Consider the following 22,098-nt stretch of genomic DNA (forward strand, 5'->3'; position numbering starts at 1 on the left):
TGTTTGTTTTGTTGTTGAGTTGTATGAGCTGTTTGTATATTTTGGAAATTAAGCCCTTCATGGTCTCATCATTTGCAAATATTTTCTGCCACTCTGTAGGTTGTCTTTTTGTTTTGATTATGGTTTCCTTTTCTTTGCAAAAGCTTGTAAGTTTGATTAGGTCCCATTTGTTTGCTTTTGCTTTTATTTCTGCTGCCTTGGGATACTGAACTTAAGAAAATATTGCTATGATTTATCAGAGAATATTTTGCCTATAATCTCTTCTAGTTTTATGGTGTCATGTCTAAAGTTTAAGTCTTTAAGCCCTTTTGAGTTTATTTTTGTGCATGGTATGAAGGAGTGTCTTAACTCCATTGATTCATCTGGCTGTCCAACTTTCTCAGCACCATTTGCTAAAAGACTTTTTCCTATTGTATGTTCTTGCCTTCTTTGTGAAAGGTTAATTGTCCATAGGTGTGGGTTTATTTCTGGGTTCTCTGAGCCAGTATCGTGCTTTTTTTGCTGACTGTAGCTTTGTAGTATTGTCTGAAGTCTGGGAGGGTTATACCTCCTCCTTTTTCCTTAGGATTGCTTTGGCAATCTTATGGTTCCATATAAATTTTAGGATTATTTAGTTCTGTGATGAATATCATGGGTAATTTGATAGTAATCCCATTAAATCTATAGTTTGCTCTGGGTAATATGGCCATTTTAACAGCATTCTTTCAGCTCAAGAACATGGAATATCTTTCCATTTCTTTAAATAAACATCAGTTTCCTTTATTAATGTTTTGTAGTTTTCAGCATGTAAGTCTTCAGCCTACATGGTTCAGGTTTATTCCTGTTTTATAGGTTTATTGATATGATTTTAAAGGATACTGGGGTTTTTTACATTGCCTTTCTGATACTTGATTGTTAATGTAAAGAAATGCAACCAGTTTCTATATGTTAATTTGTATTCTGCTACCTTGCTGAATTCATTTTATCAATTCTAGGTTTTGTGTGAATTCTTTAGGGTTTTCTATATATAGTATATTATCTACAGATGATAATTTTACCTATTTCCTTTCAATTTGGGTATCTTTTATTTCTTGTCGGATTGATGCGGGTTAGAACTTCCAGTACTATGTTGAATAGAACTGGTGAGGGTAAGCATCCTTGTCTTGTCCCAGATGTTAGTGGGAGGGTCAAGCTCTATTTTTGTTTTTTATTTTTATGTTTTTGGGTTTGGGGTATTTTTTTGGTCATACCGTGTGGCTTGTAGGATCTTGGTTCCCCAACCAGGGATTGAACCTGGGCTCCAGCAGTGAAAGTGAGTCCTAACCACTCAACCACTGGTTGAGCTTCTTATTTTTTGACACTGAATATTGTACTGGAATTTTGTAATGAAACTCATGAAAGTTACTAAGAAATGTGCCCTGACCACAGTTCCTCCTTAGTGAGGAAGTCATTCTTTTCTAGCCACCTAAACGTCATTATTTGTTAAGTTTTGAACTGGACTTACATATAAACCGTAAATTTACTGAGCACCTTTGAGGAAGAAATCCACAAATTGAAAGAGGTAGAGTTCATTAGTTTTGTTTGTTTATATGTTACATTTTTCTTCCCTGTAGACGTGTGTTAAAAATTAAGTTTAGAAGATAAGGCAAAAATTAAGCTCTCCTTTACTTACCCTTTAGTAAAAACAATATTTAATTAAAAAATTCCAAACTTCCTACAAATATTGAGTAATATTAAAAGTATTTAATTTTGTTTAAGATTTTAGAACCTAATTGGGTAAACACACACCAAGAAAGACTTTTTTTATCTTTCATTTCTGTTTCTCCTTTTCTCACAGCAGCCGGAGGGAACTGGCATGATAGATGAAGAATTCACTGTCGCAAGGCTCTACATTAGCAAAATGAAGTCAGAAGTAAAAACCATGGTAAAACGCTGCAAACAGTTAGAAAGCACACAAACTGAGAGCAACAAAAAAATGGAAGAAAATGAAAAGGAGTTAGCAGCATGCCAGCTTCGTATCTCTCAAGTATGTGTTACAAAACAAACCTTCCTCAATTTTTTGAACAGCCACATATAAATTTTATTTATTGTTAAAGTTCTAAGAAAAATGACCTTTTGTAGGTTATTTTGAGTAACAACATTAAGCAGTTAATTCAGCTACTTTTTCCTATTCTAGCTGCAGTGTGATAACATGAATGATTCAACTGGGTTATATTTGGTGACATGTGTATGTTAAGTATAGGAATTTACTAGAAAGCTGTGACTGATGACTATTGAAGAATCTGGAATAATTCTAGCATAAGCAAAACTGCAGGGCCAGTTAGATGGCTTTGGCAACTAAATGGATGAGATCATTTAGCAGGATAGGAATTGGAGGAGAAAGGTAGAGGTTAATGTTAGTTGGAGATAACAGAATATTACCTCAGAAATCAGCCTTCAGTTCAGTCGCTCAGTCGTGTCTGACTCTTTGCGACCCCATGAACCGCAGCACACCAGGCCTCCCTGTCCATCACCAACTCCTGGAGTCCACCCAAACCACTATCCATTGAGTCAGTGATGCCATCAAACCATCTCATCCTCTGTCGTCCACTTTTCCTCCTGCCCTCAATCTTTCCCAGCATCAGGGTCTTTTCAAATGAGTCAGCTTTTCACATCAGTGAAGTATTGGAGTTTTAGCTTCAGCATCAGTCCTTCCAATGAATGTTCAGGACTGATCTCCTTTAGGATGGACTGCTTGGATCTCCTTGCAGTCCAAGGGACTCTCAAGAGTCTTCTCCAACACCACAGTTTAAAAGAGTCAATTCTTCAGCACTCAGCTTTCTTTTTGGTCCAACTGTCACATCCATACATGACCACTGGAAAAACCATAGCCTTGGCTAGATGGACCTTTGTTAACAAAGTAATCAGCCTTTAAAGTGCCTTATTTTGTAAGTGTTAGAAATTGCACAGATGACCATTTCATTGATCAAATTCTTTTATCATTTTAAAAAACTTGCCCCTGAACATTTTGGTCTTAAGTATTTTGTTCTATAAGTTTATTTTATGTTTAATATATTGATAAATCTTGCCTACTTTCAAATACTCTGAACAACTGAGTGTGTATGAGAGGTTTTATTCCACTTCATAACAGTTTATTTTCCTCAAAAGCACGAAGCCAAAATCAAATCATTGACTGAGTATCTTCAAAATGTGGAGCAAAAAAAAAGACAGCTGGAGGAGTCTGTTGATTCCCTCAATGAGGAGCTAGTCCAGCTTCGAGCACAAGGTACCCTCTTCCAGTTATTCATGAGTTACATCTATGTTATAAACTGTTACTGACTTCAGTATGATTGTAGTAAACATATTCACACTGATGGAGAATACACTAGTAAGAATACAAACCAATTGGAATAGTAAATATTACATTCTAGTGTGGCTTTGAAACATATTTTTGAAATTGTTTTTGAATATGGAAGTGTCCAATTTCTAAGTTGTGTGTGTGTGTGCGCGCGCGTGCATGCATGTGTTGTGTGCACGTGTCCTGACACAAGGGACTTAAAGAACTCTCTTCTATTTTCTCTTCCCACCCAAACAGAGAAAGTGCATGAGATGGAAAAGGAGCACTTGAATAAGGTTCAGACGGCAAATGAAGTTAAGGTAAGTTTGGTGTAGCATTGGACTCTAATGGTTTTAATTCATCATTATTAATCATGATTAATCTGACTTAAAATCCTTTTCCTCCAATTATTTTAGCAAGCTGTTGAACAGCAGATCCAAAGCCACAGAGAAACTCATCAAAAACAAATTAGTAGTTTGAGAGATGAAGTCGAGGCAAAAGAAAAACTTATTACTGATCTTCAAGAGTAAGTGTACTTTCCTTTCTTCTGAGGTAATAGAAACTTAAGACTTAACTCTTTAGACAGGAGGACATAAAAGGTCCCTGGTGGGTAATATATCCTTATTTCTAATGTTTCTAACCTGCATTTTTCTTTGAAACAATTTTTGACTTGAAAATAAAGAATCTTCATTTGTGAGTAGAACTTCTAGTCCCAGTGGAAGTTTTTGAAAATTTTTCTTAGGTCTTTTGATATAGATATTCAGTAAAAAGAAAAATACTCCCCAACTTTAACCATTATTTCAGATACACATCACTGTTTTTTCCAGATCCTTTCCTTAACGTTTTTTAAAAATACGCTTTTTAAAAAAATTATTTATTTTAGGCTGCATTGGCTCTTGTTTGGGGCATACAGGCCTCTCTAATTGTGGTGCATGGCTCCAGGGAGTCTGGCCTCTGTAGTCTGTAGCACTCGGGCTCTCTAGTTGAGGCATGAGAGCTCAGTTGCCCCACGGCATGTGGGATCTTAGTTCCCTGACCAAGGATTTGAACCCAAGTTCCTGCATTTGCAAGGAGGATTCTTAACCACTGGACCACCAGGGAATTCCTGAGAAAAACTTTATGAAAATTGTGAGTTTTAGAAATGTTTCTTTTAATAGAAGTGGTTGTCTTAGTTTTTCTAGAACATATTTTTCTTACTTCCACAGCCATACACATATAGCATAGAATTGATAGAAATTTGAGGTCTTTGACCAAATCATGATTTGAGTAGGAGGCAAGGGAGAGTAACAAAAATTGATGACAAAGCTTGGGACATGGAACTTTTTGTTAATGAATTTAGGGAAAGAATTCAGGAGAATGAAACATACAAAATCAAGATATGGTCTCAAACCAAACTGAAAAATATCATATGGCTGAATGTAGCCATATGATATTTCTGCCTCTGTGGATGGCAGCCTAAAAGAGGAGGCCTGGTGTATGTGAATGGTGAGACTACAGAATTTAAGATTTTGAAAATTTTTGATTACAGCATTCAGAAAATGATGATGTTGATCTTGTGAGGTGTTTTTTATTTTGTCAGCCAAAACCAGAAAATGATGTTAGAGCAAGAACGCCTGAGAGTAGAACATGAAAAGTTGAAAGCTACAGATCAGGAAAAGAGCAGAAAACTACATGAACTTACGTGAGTAGACATTTTGATTCAGGTGTAAAAATAAAAAACTAAATTAGAGAATTACAGGCATTGCTCTCAGTTATATTCAGTGGATAAATGTTTCACTTTGTGTAGGCTAAGGGATGTTTTTCTTAAACCCTCTGAGTTGGTTTGATTTATACCTAAAAACATGTAGTTCATTCTTATACTTTAGTGAAAGCAAAGTCTTATATTTCACTGATAATCAAGATTCAGATTACTTCAAGATCCATCATAAAAATAAACCTAAAGCGTGACATTTAGAAGTTTAGATTTCAGGATCTGCCACAAAAACTGAATTTTTGTCAGATTTGATCTTGCATAAAAACACATTCTTTTTTGTCTTCAGTAATTTATAATCTGTAATTTTCCATTAGTCAGAGTTGTTTCTGATATGCTATATGATAATGCATATTCTAAAATTCAGAAAGAGCCATTCCTTATTCCTTAAATTCTGCCACATAGTCTTTCATCTCTCCCATTGCTATATTATGACAGTTCTTTCCTGATAACCTATAGATTTTAGAAGATTATAAGGCATATAAGAATTTCTTTGAAAGACTAAACATTGGTAAATTTTCTCAAAATAAGATCTTTTTCGTATATGAATTTAAGCATTGATCCTGTCATATAAAAATATTTGATTGAATACTTGTGCTAAATAAAACTAGAATTTATGGACTCAAAGTTGAGCCCATATTTATTGTATTTGTATATTATTCTACTCTTCAGGGTTATGCAAGATAGACGAGAACAAGCAAGACAAGACCTGAAAGGTTTGGAAGAGACAGTGGTAAGAAAAACTTGGAAATAAATAGGATTGGGGAATATTAATGGATTCTTCCCCTGGTTTTAGTAAATTTGAAGAGCAGCTTCTAAAAATACTTATTTCTTAATTCAAGGCAAAGGAACTTCAGACTCTACACAACCTGCGGAAGCTCTTTGTTCAGGACCTGGCCACCAGGGTTAAAAAGGTGATAAAATAATACCAGGGTGAATATTTATGTAATGCTGCTTACTGTTTTTGTTGTTCATCGCTAAGTCATATCTGACTCTTTGCAACACCATGGACTGCAGCATACCTCGCTCCTCTGACCTCCTGTCTCCCAGAGGTGGCTCAAATTCATGTCGATTGAGCCAGTGATGCTATCTAACCATCACATCCTCTGCCGCCCCCTCTCCTTTTGCCTTACAGCAGTGCTTTCTGTGTCTAATTGTATTCACAAGTGAAATAACTTTACATTGTCCTAACAGTTTTGGTAGTAGTTAAACTTAGACCTTTTATTTGATCCAGTAATATTTTTTCATAGCATTGATTGATCTTTTTCTAGAGTGCCGAGATTGATTCAGATGACACTGGAGGCAGTGCTGCTCAGAAGCAGAAAATCTCCTTTCTTGAAAATAATCTGGAACAACTCACCAAAGTCCACAAACAGGTAATAAAGAGTCTTCCACTGTCGCTGCAATAAAAACTGAGGAGTGACAAGCATTTGAATCTTAAGAGTCCTAAGGATTTTCATATCCTGAGCCATTCTGTTACTCTGTCATGCAATTATATAAATAAACCACTAGCAATTTTTACGTTAGTTACTGTTTTTAACAGCCTTTTATCAAGAGGCCAGTGAAAGACAGGTCGTTATTTTCCTGGTAGGGCTTCAGGTCTGTCAGTTTCCTTAATTTATTCATGCTCATTTTTAAATCTCTGGGAGACAGTCTTTAAGTTAAAATAAGGTTGGTGTTGGTTTTTTTTGGTCTTCATACATTTAATACCTCAGAGTGTGAAATATATAACAAGGCAGCTAATTTTTTTTTTTTTATAAAGTAGGGACTTCCCTGGCAGTCCAATGGTTAGGACTCTACATTTCTACTATTGGGGGTTCCAGATTTGATCCCTGGTCAGGGAACTTAAGATCCCGCAAGCTATACAGTGTGGCCCCCCAAAAAAGAGGAATACTTACTGTGGGGTTTGTTTGGTTTACTTTTTTCTTTTATTAAGGCTTGATAATGTGATTCAGTTACTTATTTTTTAAGCTCCTGGCATACTTAATTGTTGTATGCCTTTGTTCCTGTAGACCTGGTGTTTGCACTAGAGTGAGATTCAGGAAATGTCAGCCTTTCAGCTCTTATTAAGGACTTGTTAAGGTTACGTTTACTTGTGGGTCTTACTGTATCTAAAAGGATTTTCATGTCCACCAGATGAGTCTCTTAATGAAGAGACATAATGCTATGTTATAACGTATTGTCATGGGGGAAAGAACAGTCTCACCAGCCCCTCAGTATTGAATGAAATTATATTTGGGAGGAGACATGTGAGTATATTTAGAGATATATGTATTATCTGCATATTGCTGCCTAAATTAAACTAGCTGTGGGAAAACCTTAACATAAAATGTAGTGTTTTTTTGGTTTTTTCCCCCAAGAGAAGTTATGAAATGTTTATATTTTTTCAAATCATCAGTAAAGCCAGAATTCTTGCTTTCTGTGTCTACCTTTAGCTGGTACGTGATAATGCAGATCTTCGATGTGAGCTCCCTAAGCTGGAAAAGCGACTCAGAGCTACAGCTGAGAGGGTGAAAGCTTTGGAGTCTGCGCTGAAAGAAGCGAAAGAAAATGCATCTCGCGATCGCAAACGCTATCAGCAGGAAGTAGATCGTATAAAGGAAGCAGTCAGATCAAAGAATATGGCCAGAAGAGGACATTCTGCACAGATTGGTTAGTAGGACACAATAAAACTGTGAAACTTTGCTTTGGTTTGAGTATTTGTATTTACTTGAGAATGAAATCTGATTTGTCTTATGGTATTTGTTACATTTTCTAGTTTACCAGAGGGTGGCACTGTTGGGAGTGAAGAGCGTTGAGGCATAGCACCTTAGCAGGGGAAGGAGCTAAGTCAGAACTAAATGAGCAAGACTGGTCAGGTTTAGAGAAACTAAGAAGAGACTTGCAAGAAAATGTCATCCAGTATCTCGTGCTTTAATTGTAAAGCAGTGATACAGGAATAAGGTTTTTAATAGGTTAGTGAATTTAACCTTTCAACAAGATTTCTAAGGATTGTATAGGTCCTCGACAAAAGGATGTAATTGAAAAGAAAAAGAGAGATGGAAGGATTTGCTGAGAAACAAAAAGCCAAAGAAAAAACATTTGGGAATTTGTTGTAAATAAAGAGAAGAGACTTAGTAAGTCATTGTGGTTGTGTGATATTTATTCTAAAGTAAGCGTTTGCTTTTCATACTAGCTAAACCTATTCGTCCCGGGCAACATCCAGCAGCTTCTCCAACTCATCCAAGTGCGATTCGTGGAGGAGGTGCGTTTGTTCAGAACAGCCAGCCGGTGGCTGTGCGAGGTGGAGGAGGCAAGCCGGTGTAAGCTCCCCACGACACGCACGGGTTTGTGATCTCTGGTTTGTGATCTCTCTCTGGCTTTTGAATCACAACTGTCCATGGGAGGTGTTCAGCCACTGGTGGTTAAATACTTTTTTGGATTCTAACAATTAGTAGCATGATTTCATTTTATATATGGGATTCTGAAAGTAATTTAACCATGGTTTCCTTTAGAGTTTTTTCATAATTCAGATCATAATATCTGCATATTCAAATTTGTGTTCTTACTGTTTTTAACCTAATATTGGGTCATTTTTTTAAAGCTCTCACTTACTATTATCTAGTGTAAATACCATGGTTTTATGGCTATTTTACTGGATATTTAATTATGTTAATTTTTTCATACTTGGAATTTTCCAGTATTGAAATTTTCATTTATGAAATTTGAAGTAATGAAACATGTTTTTATACCTCCTTACTTTCAGATTATTTCCAGAAGATTCCCATAAGTGGAATCACAAGAAAGTGAACATTTGTAAGATTCTTGACACATACTAACACACGGCTGTTCCGAATGAATATGCTAAATTGTATTGTAGCCAAGGACACTGTCTATTTTGTTGCATCTTTGCCAGTATTAATAGTTTTTAAATGTCCAGTTTAGTAGGCTGGAATAAGCATCTCACTGATTTATGAATGAATTTGAATTTTTCATATATTTATTGGCCCATATATATACTTTTTTTTCTGTGTCCTTTGCCGTTTTACTATTGTGAGTGGTTTTTATGACTGATTTATGAGTTCTTTCTTGTTTCTTTTTAAATACAAGTAATAGCTGCACCCTATCAAAGGATAGACGATTATCACAAAGCAAGAAGATAAATATCATCTGGAAATACCACCCAATATTTATATCTTTCTGGAACTTTCTTTAAATTAGGAAGGTTAAAATGTAAATAACTATAACATACTACCAGTATACTATGCTATTCTGAATATGCTGATAGCCTGCTTTTTAAACTTGGCAATATATTGTGAACATTTTCTTAATACAACATGGCTAATTATAGCTGCCTAATATTTTATCAGATTTAATTCTTAGCAAGTCCCAAGTGTGTAGGTGGTTTGGAAACTAAGGAAACTAAAAAATACAATAAAATTATGAGGTAGTTAGCTGGTTTTGTTTCTGACAAACACTGACGTTGTTTTATTTTAATCTTGTTTTTACTTTGTCATTTTTGCACAATATTGGCTTGCAATTTGAGTAGAATATTAAGCAGCATTCTGGAGAATTCACATTTCCATAAATTTAATATAATTTTTTGTCCACATAGTAGAGGTTTCAAAAGAGAGTGATACAGTGAAAGAGTTAATGGATATTGGAGTCCCACCTAAGTTTGAATTCTGATTTTTTTACTTTTATGAACTTGAGCAAGTTACTTTTTTAACAGTTGATTTCTTTTTTGTTTTCACTCCTTTTTAAAAATCCTGAAGCATAAAAGTAAATTATGAAGTTTGTGACGCACTTAATGTATCTCTGAAATAAAACATTTTTCTATATGCCTCAACATTATCACAACTGACAAAATATTTTTAATGTTGTACAAATCTATATTTGGAATCTTCTGATTACTTACTGATTTTTAAGTCTTTTTACAGCTGGTTTGTCTAAACCAGGGAGTAGTCCAGAACCGATGCTTACATTAGGTTATTTGCCTTAAGTCTCTGTTAATCTAGAATAACACCCCACCCTCTTTTTTTTTTTTTTTTTAAATGACGTTGACTTACTAAATAGAAAAGGCCAATTTTCTGGCGCGTATGACACCTCTGGTGTGTTTGGTTGTTTCTAGATGTAGCTGCCGTGTTCCTCTGCTCCCTGTTATTAAAAGCATTTATTGAATTCTTGCACACATTTTTACAGGATTGCATTGTAGGTGGTATGTGTTTAATATTGTGTCACATCAGCAGACATTACAGTGGTTTTCCTGCCTCTGTTTTTCCCCCTTTGGATTAATAACTTGTTGAGCCTCTTTATTAATAAAATGAAAGTCATTCTTGAGAATTATACAAGTTAAGGCATCACTACTTAGTACAGAGCAGATGCTGAGGAGATGCAAGCTGCCTTTTCTGAAATCGGAGGTGGGCAAAAGAATTTTCAAAGGATAAATATAAATAAATACAGGTAAAAGCTTATCTGTTTTGGATATTGTCCTCACATTAAAATTCACATGTGAACTTTGAACTCCTGTCTCATTTGCAGAGAGCATAGTCCATGACCTTTGTTAAGTAAAGCTAGGTTTTAGCAGCAGATTGCTGATCCAGTATAATGACAGCACTTAAGTACTTGAGGGAGTTAACTAACCTACCTGACACAGGTTTTCAAGACTTGGAAGTAACTATAAATTACTATAACTGTGATTACATACAGGTTTGTTTCATTGCTAGTCCAAAGGATAATGGTTATTATTAATTATTAAGAAAGGCATTTCAAAACACTGGATTTATTTTGGGGAGAGATGGCAATGTATGAATGATAGTGATACTCATAGTACCCAGTTTTACGTGGCTGGTTGGTTCTTCTAGTTGCGTGATGCTTTGGACAGGTTGAGGTTTTCTAATAAACACAGAGGTGAATAGGCAGTGGATTACAAGGATGCCTCCAGGTAACTCCTACTGGGATTGTTTACTTTTGTTTTATTTTACTTTTTTTTTTCTTTTGGCCACACCTCACGGCTTTTGGGATTTTAGTTCCCTGACCAGGGATTGAACTCTGGGCCATAGCAGTGAAAGTGCCCAGTCCTGACACTGGACCACAGGGGAAGTCTCTGGGATTGTTTATTTCACTGTTGCTTTCCGTAGCACATGTTCTTCGTGCTTATTGGTACACCCCACCCCTTTTTGTTTTTCACAGCTACCATGTATGTAACATTGCTAGTTAATTAGTGGTCCTTGACTTAATGTCACTGACGACTGTCTACTGGCCGGCATTTTATTGACCATCTTTTTCTTTAAAAAAAAAAAAACAACTCTGTAATTTATATATCAGCTTACTCATAGGTCTTGGGGTAAGTAAAAGCAAATGCAGGGTTGACTTCCTTTCAGTATTGTACTGTCCCTAGAGAGCTCTGCTTAGGAGACAACTAAAAGGAAAAGAAATCAAATCATTCATTGTTGCAGTCTTTTCAGTTTTGGGGGAAGTGGTCAAAGCTGTTGGCTAACTGTTTTTAAACTAATTGGTATATTTTATTTCATTCTTTTCAAACATAGGTTTTGTATAAAAAATATTTTCTCTGTTTTCTTCCATCTTCAGGTGTTAAAAGTAATTGAAGTATGAAGAGGACATAATTCAATGACTGTAGCCTGTATCCCTTGGGAACTCTAGAATTAAAACATTTTTTAGTGTATAAATTGCACCTGGCCTGTACAGCTGTTTCCTACCCACTTTTCTTGTAAACTCTGCTGCTTCCCAACACAACTAGAGTGCAATTTTGGTGTCTTAGGAGGGAAAAACGACAGTTTACAACTGTGGCCCTATTTATTACACAGTTTGTCTTTCATGTCTTAAATTTAGTCTTCACTGTGCCAAGCTAACTGTATCATATAGGACTGTGCTTTTTGTACTTGTTCATGTTTATTTTTTAATCTCAGTTTAAGTTACCTAGCTGCTACTGCTTGTTTTTCTTTTCTTATTATACCTTATTTTAGGGGAAATGGAACTTTTAGATTAAATGTCTTAAATTTTACCATTTATAACACTACATGCCCACAAATTATATCAGGTCAGTACTGTACTTAAAAATCCCTTGAAATGACTTCAGAGTTAAAATTATGTGCGTCATCTCTGAAGTTTGCTTCTGAAAACTACTCTTTGTGCACTGAAACCTTTAAAACTGCCTAACTAAACACTTGAGACTGGGCAAGGCTACTTAATTATCTTGTGAAATGCCTATTGCTGAATTATCTTGAATAGAAATATTTCACACTATCAAAAGCAAATCTTTTGCTTTTGTTTAAGAAAAACAGTTTGGAAAAGAAACTCCTCTTCTTCCCAATGCTATAATACACATAGCTTGATGGAATGGGAAACACCTTGCTTTGTGAACCTGTTAGTTAATATGAGAATTGGACGGATAATAATCTGTCAATATAATGAAATGAACTAAGATATGGCTATTATAGGATTAAACATAATTTTATATTGTTAGTACTGTATTGGTTGATCTAAATTTATAGCTTTTGGAAATTGAGAAAACATGGAAGGACAGGACAAATATATGGTGAATTTATAAATATATAGGTAAATTTTGGTCTAAAAATCCCTGAGGTATCTTTAGTGTTACACTAAATCATAGACTATAACGTACGAATATTTAGTCTAGGAGTAGTAAATTATTTGCAAGTCACTAATACTCAAATTATTTTGTTGGCAGTAGCTGGTAATTTTGTAATTACGTGTATCTGTTTTTGCCACTTCTTCCTCCGATGATTAAACTAAGTCAACAGTTTATTTTATAAACTATAAAAGTAATAGGGAAAGAGATTTCAATATTTGCTTCACCAATTGGGAGTGGGTAACTGCAACTGTGTTAGCAGAAATTTGCAAAGACTGGGGGTGTAAAGTTACTCAGAGGAGAAAGCTGGAAAAGTTCTGTTAGGATCTGGGTGGCAGAATTAACTTTTTGAAAAAGTTTTATATACAGATATTTGTATTAAATTTGGAGCCATAGTCAGAAGACTCAGATCATAATTGGCTTATTTTTCTATTTCCTTAACTATTGTAATTTCCACTTTTATAATAATTTTGATTTAAAAGATAAATTTATTTATTTTTTTAACAGTCAGAAATCCTTGCTGTTCTGATCTGCAGCAACCTTTAAAATGATTGTATTGTTTTTAGGCTTGATCAAAAGAAACACTCCAAAAATTGAGAGGAAAACTTGTAGAGCGGCAAGGTTGAAGCAATGCAGTTAACCAAGAACAGTGCTACCGCCTGTTGGAGACGATAGTTTTCTAAATAAAGAAGTGTTTGGCTGCATTCACACAGACATTTGTATTTTGTTTTCAAATGAAAGCTTGCTTTTTTTGGCAATGTTCTTAAATGAAGCAGAAATTTTTTTCTCTCTTTTGTCTGAATATGGGAGTTTCTTGTAAGATGTATCACAGGTATTGGTGCTGTGTAACAAACAATGAATTGTAACTAGTGTGTGATTCAGAATACACAATGTTAGCGTTTTTAAAATATCTCAGTGGTTTTTTTCTATTTATAATTTCAGACTTTCACAAAATGTACAGAGAATTTCATAAATTTGTTTTAATTGAACTGCTTTTGCTATGGTAGGTCATTAAACACAGCATTTACTCTTATAAATGAAAATTTCTGATCATCTGGAACATTGATACTTATTTCAATTTACAGTCTTTTCTTCTTTTTGGCTGAATAAATTAATGTTCCTCTGAATGGCATTGATAAATGGTTCAGAAAAGAAACTCAGTGAAATGAAAGTAATATTTATTCATGGTGATCAGTTAAATTATTTGCCTAATTTAAGAAAACTACTGTGTGTAACTCTCAATTTGGCAGGAGATGATAGAAGAGTCTGAGTCTGCCTGTGGAATATGTTGGTTTCTTTTCAGTGCTTGAAGATACATGCAGAGATAATTGGTTTGGGAAGACGCCATATAATTTTAAGTTAACCTGCATGCTGTAAATGTCTTTTATGTTTAAATAAAGAGGAAAAAAGTCTTTGAAATGCAATGACTTCCTTAAAATGTGATTCAGTGATATATCAGGTTGATTTTACATGACCACGTGGCCTTTTTTCTTGACAGAATAGTCACTAGTGTGTCATTATATTCAGTATATTTTGTTTCCTAATGAATTGCATGTGCTTTGAATATCAAGTATTAAATAGGCTAAAGAATTAAGAGCTAGAGGTGAATCCTCAGTCTCAGTTATTTTGCTGTACTGTAGCCTGATACGTGATAAGGACATGTCACTCTTATTCTTCCCCCGAAACCATAACCCCTGTCTGATCATGAGAAAAATACCACACAATCTAAATAGAGGGACATTTAAACAAATACCTGGCCAGGACTCTTTCTTCCAAAGGATTAAGATCATGGAAAACCAGGAGAGGCATATCTGAGGAGACTCTGGAGACTTGACAGCTAGGTGCAGTGGTGCGGTGTGGTGGTCTGGGTTGAGCCCTGGAACAGTAAAAAGACATCGCTTGGGACTTCCCTTTTGGCTCTGTGGTAAAAAAAAAATCCACCTGCCAATGCAGGGGAGGGGTTCAATTCCTGATCCGGGAAGATATCACATGCCGCAGAGCAGCTAAGCCTGAGCACCACATCTGTTGATCCTGTGCTCCACATGAAGAGAAGCCACCACAGTGAGAAGCCTGTGCCCCAAAACTAGAGAGTAACCCCCATTTTCCGCAACTAGAGAAAAGCCTGCACAGCAGTGAAGACCCTGCACAGCCGAAATTAAAAAAGAAAAAAGACACCAGTGGAGAAAATGGTGAAGTCTGTTAGCAGTGATGTGCTGGCTGATTTCTTAGTTGTGATCAAAGTACAGTGGTGATGGGAGATAGCACTGTTAGGAGGAAGAGTTTGGGGGGATTCTCTGTATTATCTTTGCTACTTTGCTTTAAGTTAGTGTTAGTCGTTTAGTCGTGGCCGACTCTTTGCGACCCCATGGACTGCAGCCCATCAGGCTCCACTGTCCATGAGATTTTCCAGACAAGGATACTGGAGTACATTAAAAGGTGTATTTACTAATTTATAAAGCATAAAGCCTCACAGACCAGGAGACAGCAAGCAGTAACATTTGGAGCAGGAAAGCAACCTCAGCAGACCCCAGACACCAGACTTGACAAGCAGTGGGGAATGCCAAGAAGCAACTTAGTATTCCCCCCGCCTCCAAAAGACCCCTCAGTGGTCATGAACATGACCTTCAGTAGGTCTGGAAGTAGGGATAAAAGTAGCCTGAAGTGGGTCTACTTGAAAGTTGTCTAAACCAGAAAGCAGTTTGGCCCCTGGGTGCTGACTTCATTGTGCACAGCTTGGCAACCAGCTCTCCAACGTGTCAGTGTGATCCTGTTTGTTTACTATTTAGAGAGGGTAAAGGAGAGGGTGTCGGGATGAAGAGCCAGGAATAGTCGAGGGTAGGGTGACATACTGGAAACGAGTGTGCCAGTTAGTGATACATGTTGCCTCTCCTCTCCAAATCTACCTTTATTAAAAGACGTTTGACATGCACAGAGGGGAGGAAAAGGGAGAAGATGCTCATCTGCAAGCCAAGGAGAGGCTGAGAGAGCCCTCACAAAGAGTCAACCCTGCCCACACCCTGGATTGCAGCTTGCAGCCTCCAAAACTGAAGCCATCCATCTCTAATTGCCTTATCTTGTCTGTGGTGCTTGGTTTCAACAGCCCCAGTAGACTGATACGGTGGCCAACACCGGCAGTGAACTGGGCCCTCAGCATTTCTTTTCTCTGTTCTCAGCTTTGGCATGCTTTGGTTTCCTCTTGGGTTTGGTTTTGTTTTGTTTAATATTTGTTAATCATACCTGCATTGGGTCTTAGTTGTGGCATACGGGCTTCTAATTGTGGCATGGGCTTAGTTTCCCCAAGGCACATGGGATCTTAGTTCCCCCACCAGGGATTGAACTTGTGTCCCCTGCCTGCATTGGAAGGTGGGTTCTTAACCACTGAACCACCAGGGAAGTCTGGGGTTTGCCTCTTGTTTAATACCATCCTGTCGTCAGTGACGTGAAGGGGGTGTCAGTGTGGGGGCACCCAGGGTGCACAGTCCCTTAGCTTGTGGCACACTGGTCATGTGACCACCTTTCTGGCAGCAGGCTGGGTCTTCTGTGTGTTTGCCCTTCAGCAAACACAGGCATATCCTGTCCACCTGATCAATGGTCAGGGGTGGGAGGTAGGTGGCCTTGGACCACTTAGATCCCAGCGGAGGTGTTTCCTTCTGCCCAGTCCCAGCCAGCATCTTGACTTGGCCTACCTGCATCCCGCTTGCCTAGTGACTGGACCAGCTGTAGCCTGGGAAACCTAGCAAGCCTCTTCCCCATCCCGTGGGCAGCAACCACACCTCTGCAATGAGATCTGAATCGCAAACACTGGGAGGGGGCCCCTTTCAAGGCTGTTTCTTCCCTAGGTACTCTCCTTTAGCCCTAGCTAGTCTTGAAAATTCTCTGTACCCATTTATAGTTAATCCCTGCGGACCTGGACTGATATGGAGGGTGATATGAACGTTTGTGATAAGAATATTTAGAACCTCAACCTTTTCGCCTTGCTTGGTTACCTGAAATTAGATTACCAGCAGATTAGAAGATTCTGTGAAAAATTTGACAGCATAGAGGGAGTAACGAAAGAATTGTCGTTTCAGAATTGCCACAGTCAACACATGAACCAGTTGCTTCAGGTCAGCTTCATCATGTCCCCACCCTACATATGCACAGACAGCCAAGGATCACAAGGCATGTGAAGAAAGTCTTTAGGATGAGAGAATCAAACAAGGAAAAGAATATGGAGGGAAGTGGGACTAGGAAAGGGGAAGAAGACATTTTAAAAAACTAACTCTAAGGGCTTCTCTGGTGGTCCAGTGGTTAGCAATCTGCCTGCCAATGCCAGAGACACAGGTTTGATCCCTGATTCAAGAAGATTCCACATACCGCAGAGCAACTAAGCCTGCACTCAATAGAATCCACCAACCACAACTACAGGAAGCCCAAGTGCAGCAATGAAGACCCAGCGCAGCCAAAAAAACTTTATTGGGGAGCTATTCCTCAACCAAGTGAGGAAAGAGGAAGATGTGGGACATACGAAAGAAGGGATTATCAAGGTGAGAGCATCAAGAACAACCAGTCCAGATGAGAGCACCCCAGTCAGAAGACTGCCAGAGTTATGTTTCCAAGACAAACAGATTGATGGATGTGTTCGAAGATTTTGAGAAAAAAAAGTTTATGGCTGAAGACGAGTTTAGGGTAAAGTGATTGGCACATAGAACACTAAGGGAAAAAGAATTACTGATTCAAAGAAGAATCTTAAGTATAACCACCGCCCCCCCCCCCAAAAAAAAAGTAGACTCACAGGTATAGAGAACACACATGTGATTACCAGTAGGGGTGTGTGGGAGGCGCAAACTATTGGGTATAAGATCAGCTCAAGGATGAGTTGTGCAACACGAGAAATAGAGTCAATATCTTGTACATGGAAACTAACTTTAAAAAATTTTATTAAATTTGTTTTTAAATAAGTGCCAAAAAAATAAAGAATCCTGATAAGCAAGAAAGGAAAAGTCACCATAGTGTATTACATAACTCAGCTGTAATTGGCACATTGCATCATCATAGTAATGGAAGCATAGATTGATAGCTGAACATACAACACAACCTTATTGAGAAGAGGGGTATATGTGTGTATATGTGTTGATCATGGTGAAAGAGGGTTCAAGCTTCATCTTCCACTGGATAAGACAACTGGTATCACTCAATCATGAGTAATCAATAAGCAGGAATTTGGAGATGAAACAAAATGAAAAGTGGCTGTGTCTGCCTTATTTTTGACAAAGGAGGCAAGCGTATACAGTGGAGAAAAGACAATCTCTTTAACAAGTGGTGCTGGGAAAACTGGTCCATCACCTGTAAAAGAATGAAACTAGAACACTTTCTAACACCATACACAAAAATAAACTCAAAATGGATTAAAAATCTAAATGTAAGACCAGAAACTATAAAACTCCTAGAGGAAAATATAGACAAAACACTCTCTGACATAAATCACAGCAGGATCCTCTATGACCCACCTCCCAGAGTAATGGAAATAAAATCAGAAATAAATGGGGCCTAATTAAACTAAAAAGCTTTTGCACAATGAAGGAAACTAAGCAAGGTGAAAAGACAGCCTTTAGAATGGGAGGAAAATAACAGCAAATGAAGCAACTGACAAAGAATTAATCTCAAAAAATTACAAGCAGCTCATGCAGCTCAATACCAGAAAAATCAACGACCCAATCAAAAAATGGGCCAAAGAACTAAACAGACATTTCTCCAAAGAAGACATACAGATGGCTAACAAACACATGAAAAGATGCTCAACATCACTCATTATCAGAGAAATGCAAATCAAAACCACAATGAGGAACCATGTCATACTGGTCAGAATGGCTGCTATCAAAAAGTCTACAAACAGTAAATACTGGAGAGGATGCGGAGAAAAGGGAACCCTCTTACACTGTTGGTGGGAATGTAAACTAGTACAGCCACTATGTAGAATAGTGTGGAGATGCCTTAAAAAACTGGAAATAGAACTGCCATATGACCCAGCAATCCCACTGCTGAGGATACACAACAAGGAAACCAGAATTGAAAGAGACACGTGTACCCCAATGTTCATTTACCGCACTATTCACAATAGCTAGGTCATGGAAGCGACTAAACTGAACTGAACTGAACTGAACTGAAGGACATGGACGCAACCTAGATGTCCATTGGCAGATGAATGGATAAGAAAGTTATGGTATATATACACAATTGAAAATTACTCAGCTATTAAAAAGGACACATTTGAATCAGTTCTAATGAGGTGGATGAAACTGGAGCCTATTATACAGAGAAGTCAGAAAGAAAAACACCAATACAGTATATTAATGCATATATGTGGAATTTAGAAAGATGGTAATGATGACCCTATATGCAAGATGCAAGATACAGATATAAAGAACAGCCTTTTGGACTCTGTGGGAGAATGTGAGGGTGGGATGATTTGAGAGAATAGCATTGAAACATGTATATTACCACATGTGACATAGGTCACCAGTCCAGGTTCGATGCATGAGACAGGGCACTCAAAGCCGGTGCACTGGGACAGCCCAGAGGGATGGGAGGGGGAGGGAGGTGGGAGGGGGGTTCAGGATGGGGACACATGTGTACCCGTGGCTGATTCAAGTCAACGTATGGCAAAAACCACTACAATATTGTAACTAGCCTCCAATTAAAATTAAATTTTAAAAAATAAAATGAAAAAAGTGGAGGTAATTTAGAAAAAATTATGTTTCCTTAAAATATTAAATTCTAATTTTGTCAATTAAAAAAAAAGTGGCTGTGTCTGGAGAGTGAGAAAGAGGTGAGGTGGGGCATGGGACCCCTGTTAGATTTTCTTCGGGGTGTGGGGAATCACTGTTTATTTGTATAAAGTTTTTTAGGCACGTTTGACTTTTCAGGGTTCTACTTGTATTCCGTCATCAGGTGGTTCTCCTCCGAGGATGGCTTCAGAAGCTAGACCCAGATTCTTGACCCAACCTAGAATTCAACTTGTTCATTTGTAGAAAAACGCTTGAAAGCCTCGAGGTGATTGTTAGGCCCCTTGCTCTGTATTTCTGTGATGCCAAGTAATCTTGTCTAGAGTTATAACATCTGGTGTTTACTTCAGCAGGACATATGCTAAAAATTAGAACAAAACCGAGAAGATTAACTAACATGGCTCCTGCACAAGGGTGACGCACCAATTCATGAAGCGTTACATGTTTTTGAGTAACATGTTTCTCTGAGTTCAAAAAATATATATAGAGAGATAGATTACATCTGAAGGGCTTAATTTAAATTAAGCCTTCATAATCACTGACTTTTTGTGAAAAGAAATCCACAGGCTCTCAAACTGAAATCAGCAGTTCTTAAAAGTACTTCTTTCTTCATGAAATGCATGCTTCCAAATATCAAAGATTTGGAAGAGAAGTAGGTTTTGTTTTAATTGTGGTAAAATAAACATAAAATGTATCATCTTAAGTGTTTTTAAGTGTACAGTTCAATAGTGTTAGAAGAAAAGTTGGTTTTTTTATATTTGTGTGTGTGTGTGTGTGTGCCCAGAAGTTAGCTCAGACCTGGAAATATTTGTGTCATGATCTACATCAAATATTTATTGTTCTTCATATTAGTTTGACAGAATGATGTTAGTAACATTATACACTTTCAAATATTTCCACTGAAGGTAAAATCAGAACCGATGACAACTATTTAAAATATTCAAGAAGTTAACTCATTTTTTTCACCCACTCAGCAGCCAAAAACCATTGGAAATGAAAACTCAAAGTACTGCAACTAAATCTGAGAAATCCCAAATAATTGTCCATTGTTTCTTGAGAGACAGACAAGACATCACCAGTGTAAGCGCCAGGAAACATCCACGTTACCATCTTGGATATATTCTTTTCTCTCTGGATAAAAAGTTAGGCACCCAACTTTTGTATACAATAACTGGAATTGTGCACTGGCCTCCTCCACACTGCTCTGAAAATGAACTTTTGTTTTATGCAAATGTAGGCGAATGAGAATGAACAAAAGGCGCACATTTTAAGGCTGAGAGCATTCAATGAAAAGTGGATTTTTCTTCTGTTAGGAGACCAGCCATGTTTTGCAGTGGGCCAGTTGGGGGCAGACCTGAGGCCTCAGGAGTCCCCTTTTGCAAGTGATTGTCCACTGGCAAGGACTTTCTAAATGGCTTTTTAAAAGGTCCTGACGTGGCCCTCCTGCAGGAGTAAACAGGAAGAAGCCAAGCCGTCTCTGGTTCCTCCGGCCCCGTGTGGGTGGTGAGGGCCAGCTCCTCCCCACACAGATTTTTTTTTTTTTTTTTTTAAACATTTATGTATTTATTCTGGCTGCACTGCATCTTTTAGTTTCGGCATGTAGGATCCAGTTCCCTAGCCAGGAATCGATCCTGGGCCCATTGCACTGGAATCTCGGAGTCCTAGCCACCAGACCACCAAGAAAGGCCCTGCAGATCCTTCATTTTATTATTTAAAAAAATTTTTTTGGCCTCACTGAGAGGCATGTGGAATCTTAGTTCCCTGACCAGGGTTTGAACTCGTACCCCCTGTGCTGGAAGCACAGTCTTAACTGCTGGATTGCCAGGGAAGTCCTGGATCCTTTATTTTTTTTAAAAATGTATTTTATTTACAGTTGACTTACAATGTTGTGTTTTTTTCTGTTGTACAGCAAAGTGACTCAGTTATACATACTATATAGTCCTTTTCATATTCTTTTCCATTATGGTTTATCACAGTATATTGAATGTAATTCCCTGTTCTACACAGAGGGACCTTGTTTATCCATCCTGTATATAATAGTTTGAATAGTTTGCATACGTCAGTTCTAAACTCCCACTCAATCCCTCCCCACTCACCCTTGGCAAATACAAGTTTGTTCTCTATGTCTGTGAGTCTGTTTCTGTTTCATAAATAAGTTCATTTATGTCATTTTTAGATTCCACATATAAGTGACATCACACGATATTTGTGTTTCTGATTTACTTCACTTAGTATGATCATCTCTAGGTCCATCCATGTTGCTGCTGCAGACCCTTTAAGTGAACTTTCAGAGAGGAAGGAGTGCTAGAGATTCCTGCTTAGGAGCCCTGATGAAAAGTTGCTTGGTTATTTAGGAATGTTGGGGTCTTGATTCCTGAGCCTGGACACAGAGGCAACCATCAAAGAGCCTTCCTACTCCATCCCCCCACAACACACACACATTCTAACTCCACTCTGGTATCCAACAATCACTCCATTGAGAACGCTGCAGACGGCAGTCCAGCTCCGTGTCTTCATGGCCCCATCCCAGAGCGATGGCACCTCCGCCCTGTCCAGTTCGTGCTTTCTTCTCCACTCTTCACTCTGCCCCTTTCCCCCCAGGGACTCTTGCATCCATCCCTTGAACTTGGTTGTTCGCATTGTTCTCCCAGCAAAACATGCCTTCTGATACGTACCCTCATGATTTTAATGTAACTAT

At 37.7% G+C, this 22,098-nt stretch overlaps 1 protein-coding gene and 1 non-coding gene across 6 annotated transcripts in view; both read left to right on the forward strand.

Moving 5' to 3' along the window:
• KIF5B (kinesin family member 5B) overlaps positions 1-14,060 on the forward strand; it is a 46,678-nt gene extending 32,618 nt beyond the window's left edge. The window contains exons 16-26 of one of the 5 annotated variants that reach the window (XM_061126330.1): positions 1,820-2,005; positions 3,127-3,244; positions 3,554-3,615; positions 3,712-3,821; positions 4,875-4,976; positions 5,718-5,778; positions 5,888-5,959; positions 6,317-6,421; positions 7,481-7,697; positions 8,221-8,347; positions 11,616-14,060. In XM_061126330.1, the coding sequence (XP_060982313.1) occupies positions 1,820-2,005; positions 3,127-3,244; positions 3,554-3,615; positions 3,712-3,821; positions 4,875-4,976; positions 5,718-5,778; positions 5,888-5,959; positions 6,317-6,421; positions 7,481-7,697; positions 8,221-8,347; positions 11,616-11,622 (1,167 nt within the window). In that variant the 3' untranslated portion in view covers positions 11,623-14,060. Of the gene's footprint in view, positions 1-1,816; positions 2,006-3,126; positions 3,245-3,553; positions 3,616-3,711; positions 3,822-4,874; positions 4,977-5,717; positions 5,779-5,887; positions 5,960-6,316; positions 6,422-7,480; positions 7,698-8,220; positions 8,386-11,615 lie in introns of all 5 variants that reach the window. The other 4 variants (XM_061126329.1, XM_061126328.1, XM_061126327.1 and 1 more) reach the window with 4 other exon arrangements.
• Positions 14,061-19,739: 5,679 nt separating this feature from the next.
• LOC133045312 (U6 spliceosomal RNA) lies at positions 19,740-19,849 on the forward strand. Its single transcript, XR_009690191.1, has one exon. It is a non-coding gene; the product is annotated as a U6 spliceosomal RNA (small nuclear RNA).
• The last annotated feature ends 2,249 nt before the right edge of the window (positions 19,850-22,098 follow it).

The sequence above is a fragment of the Dama dama genome, chromosome 23 (genome assembly GCF_033118175.1).
Source record: "Dama dama isolate Ldn47 chromosome 23, ASM3311817v1, whole genome shotgun sequence".
NCBI classification, from domain to species: Eukaryota; Metazoa; Chordata; class Mammalia; order Artiodactyla; family Cervidae; genus Dama; species Dama dama.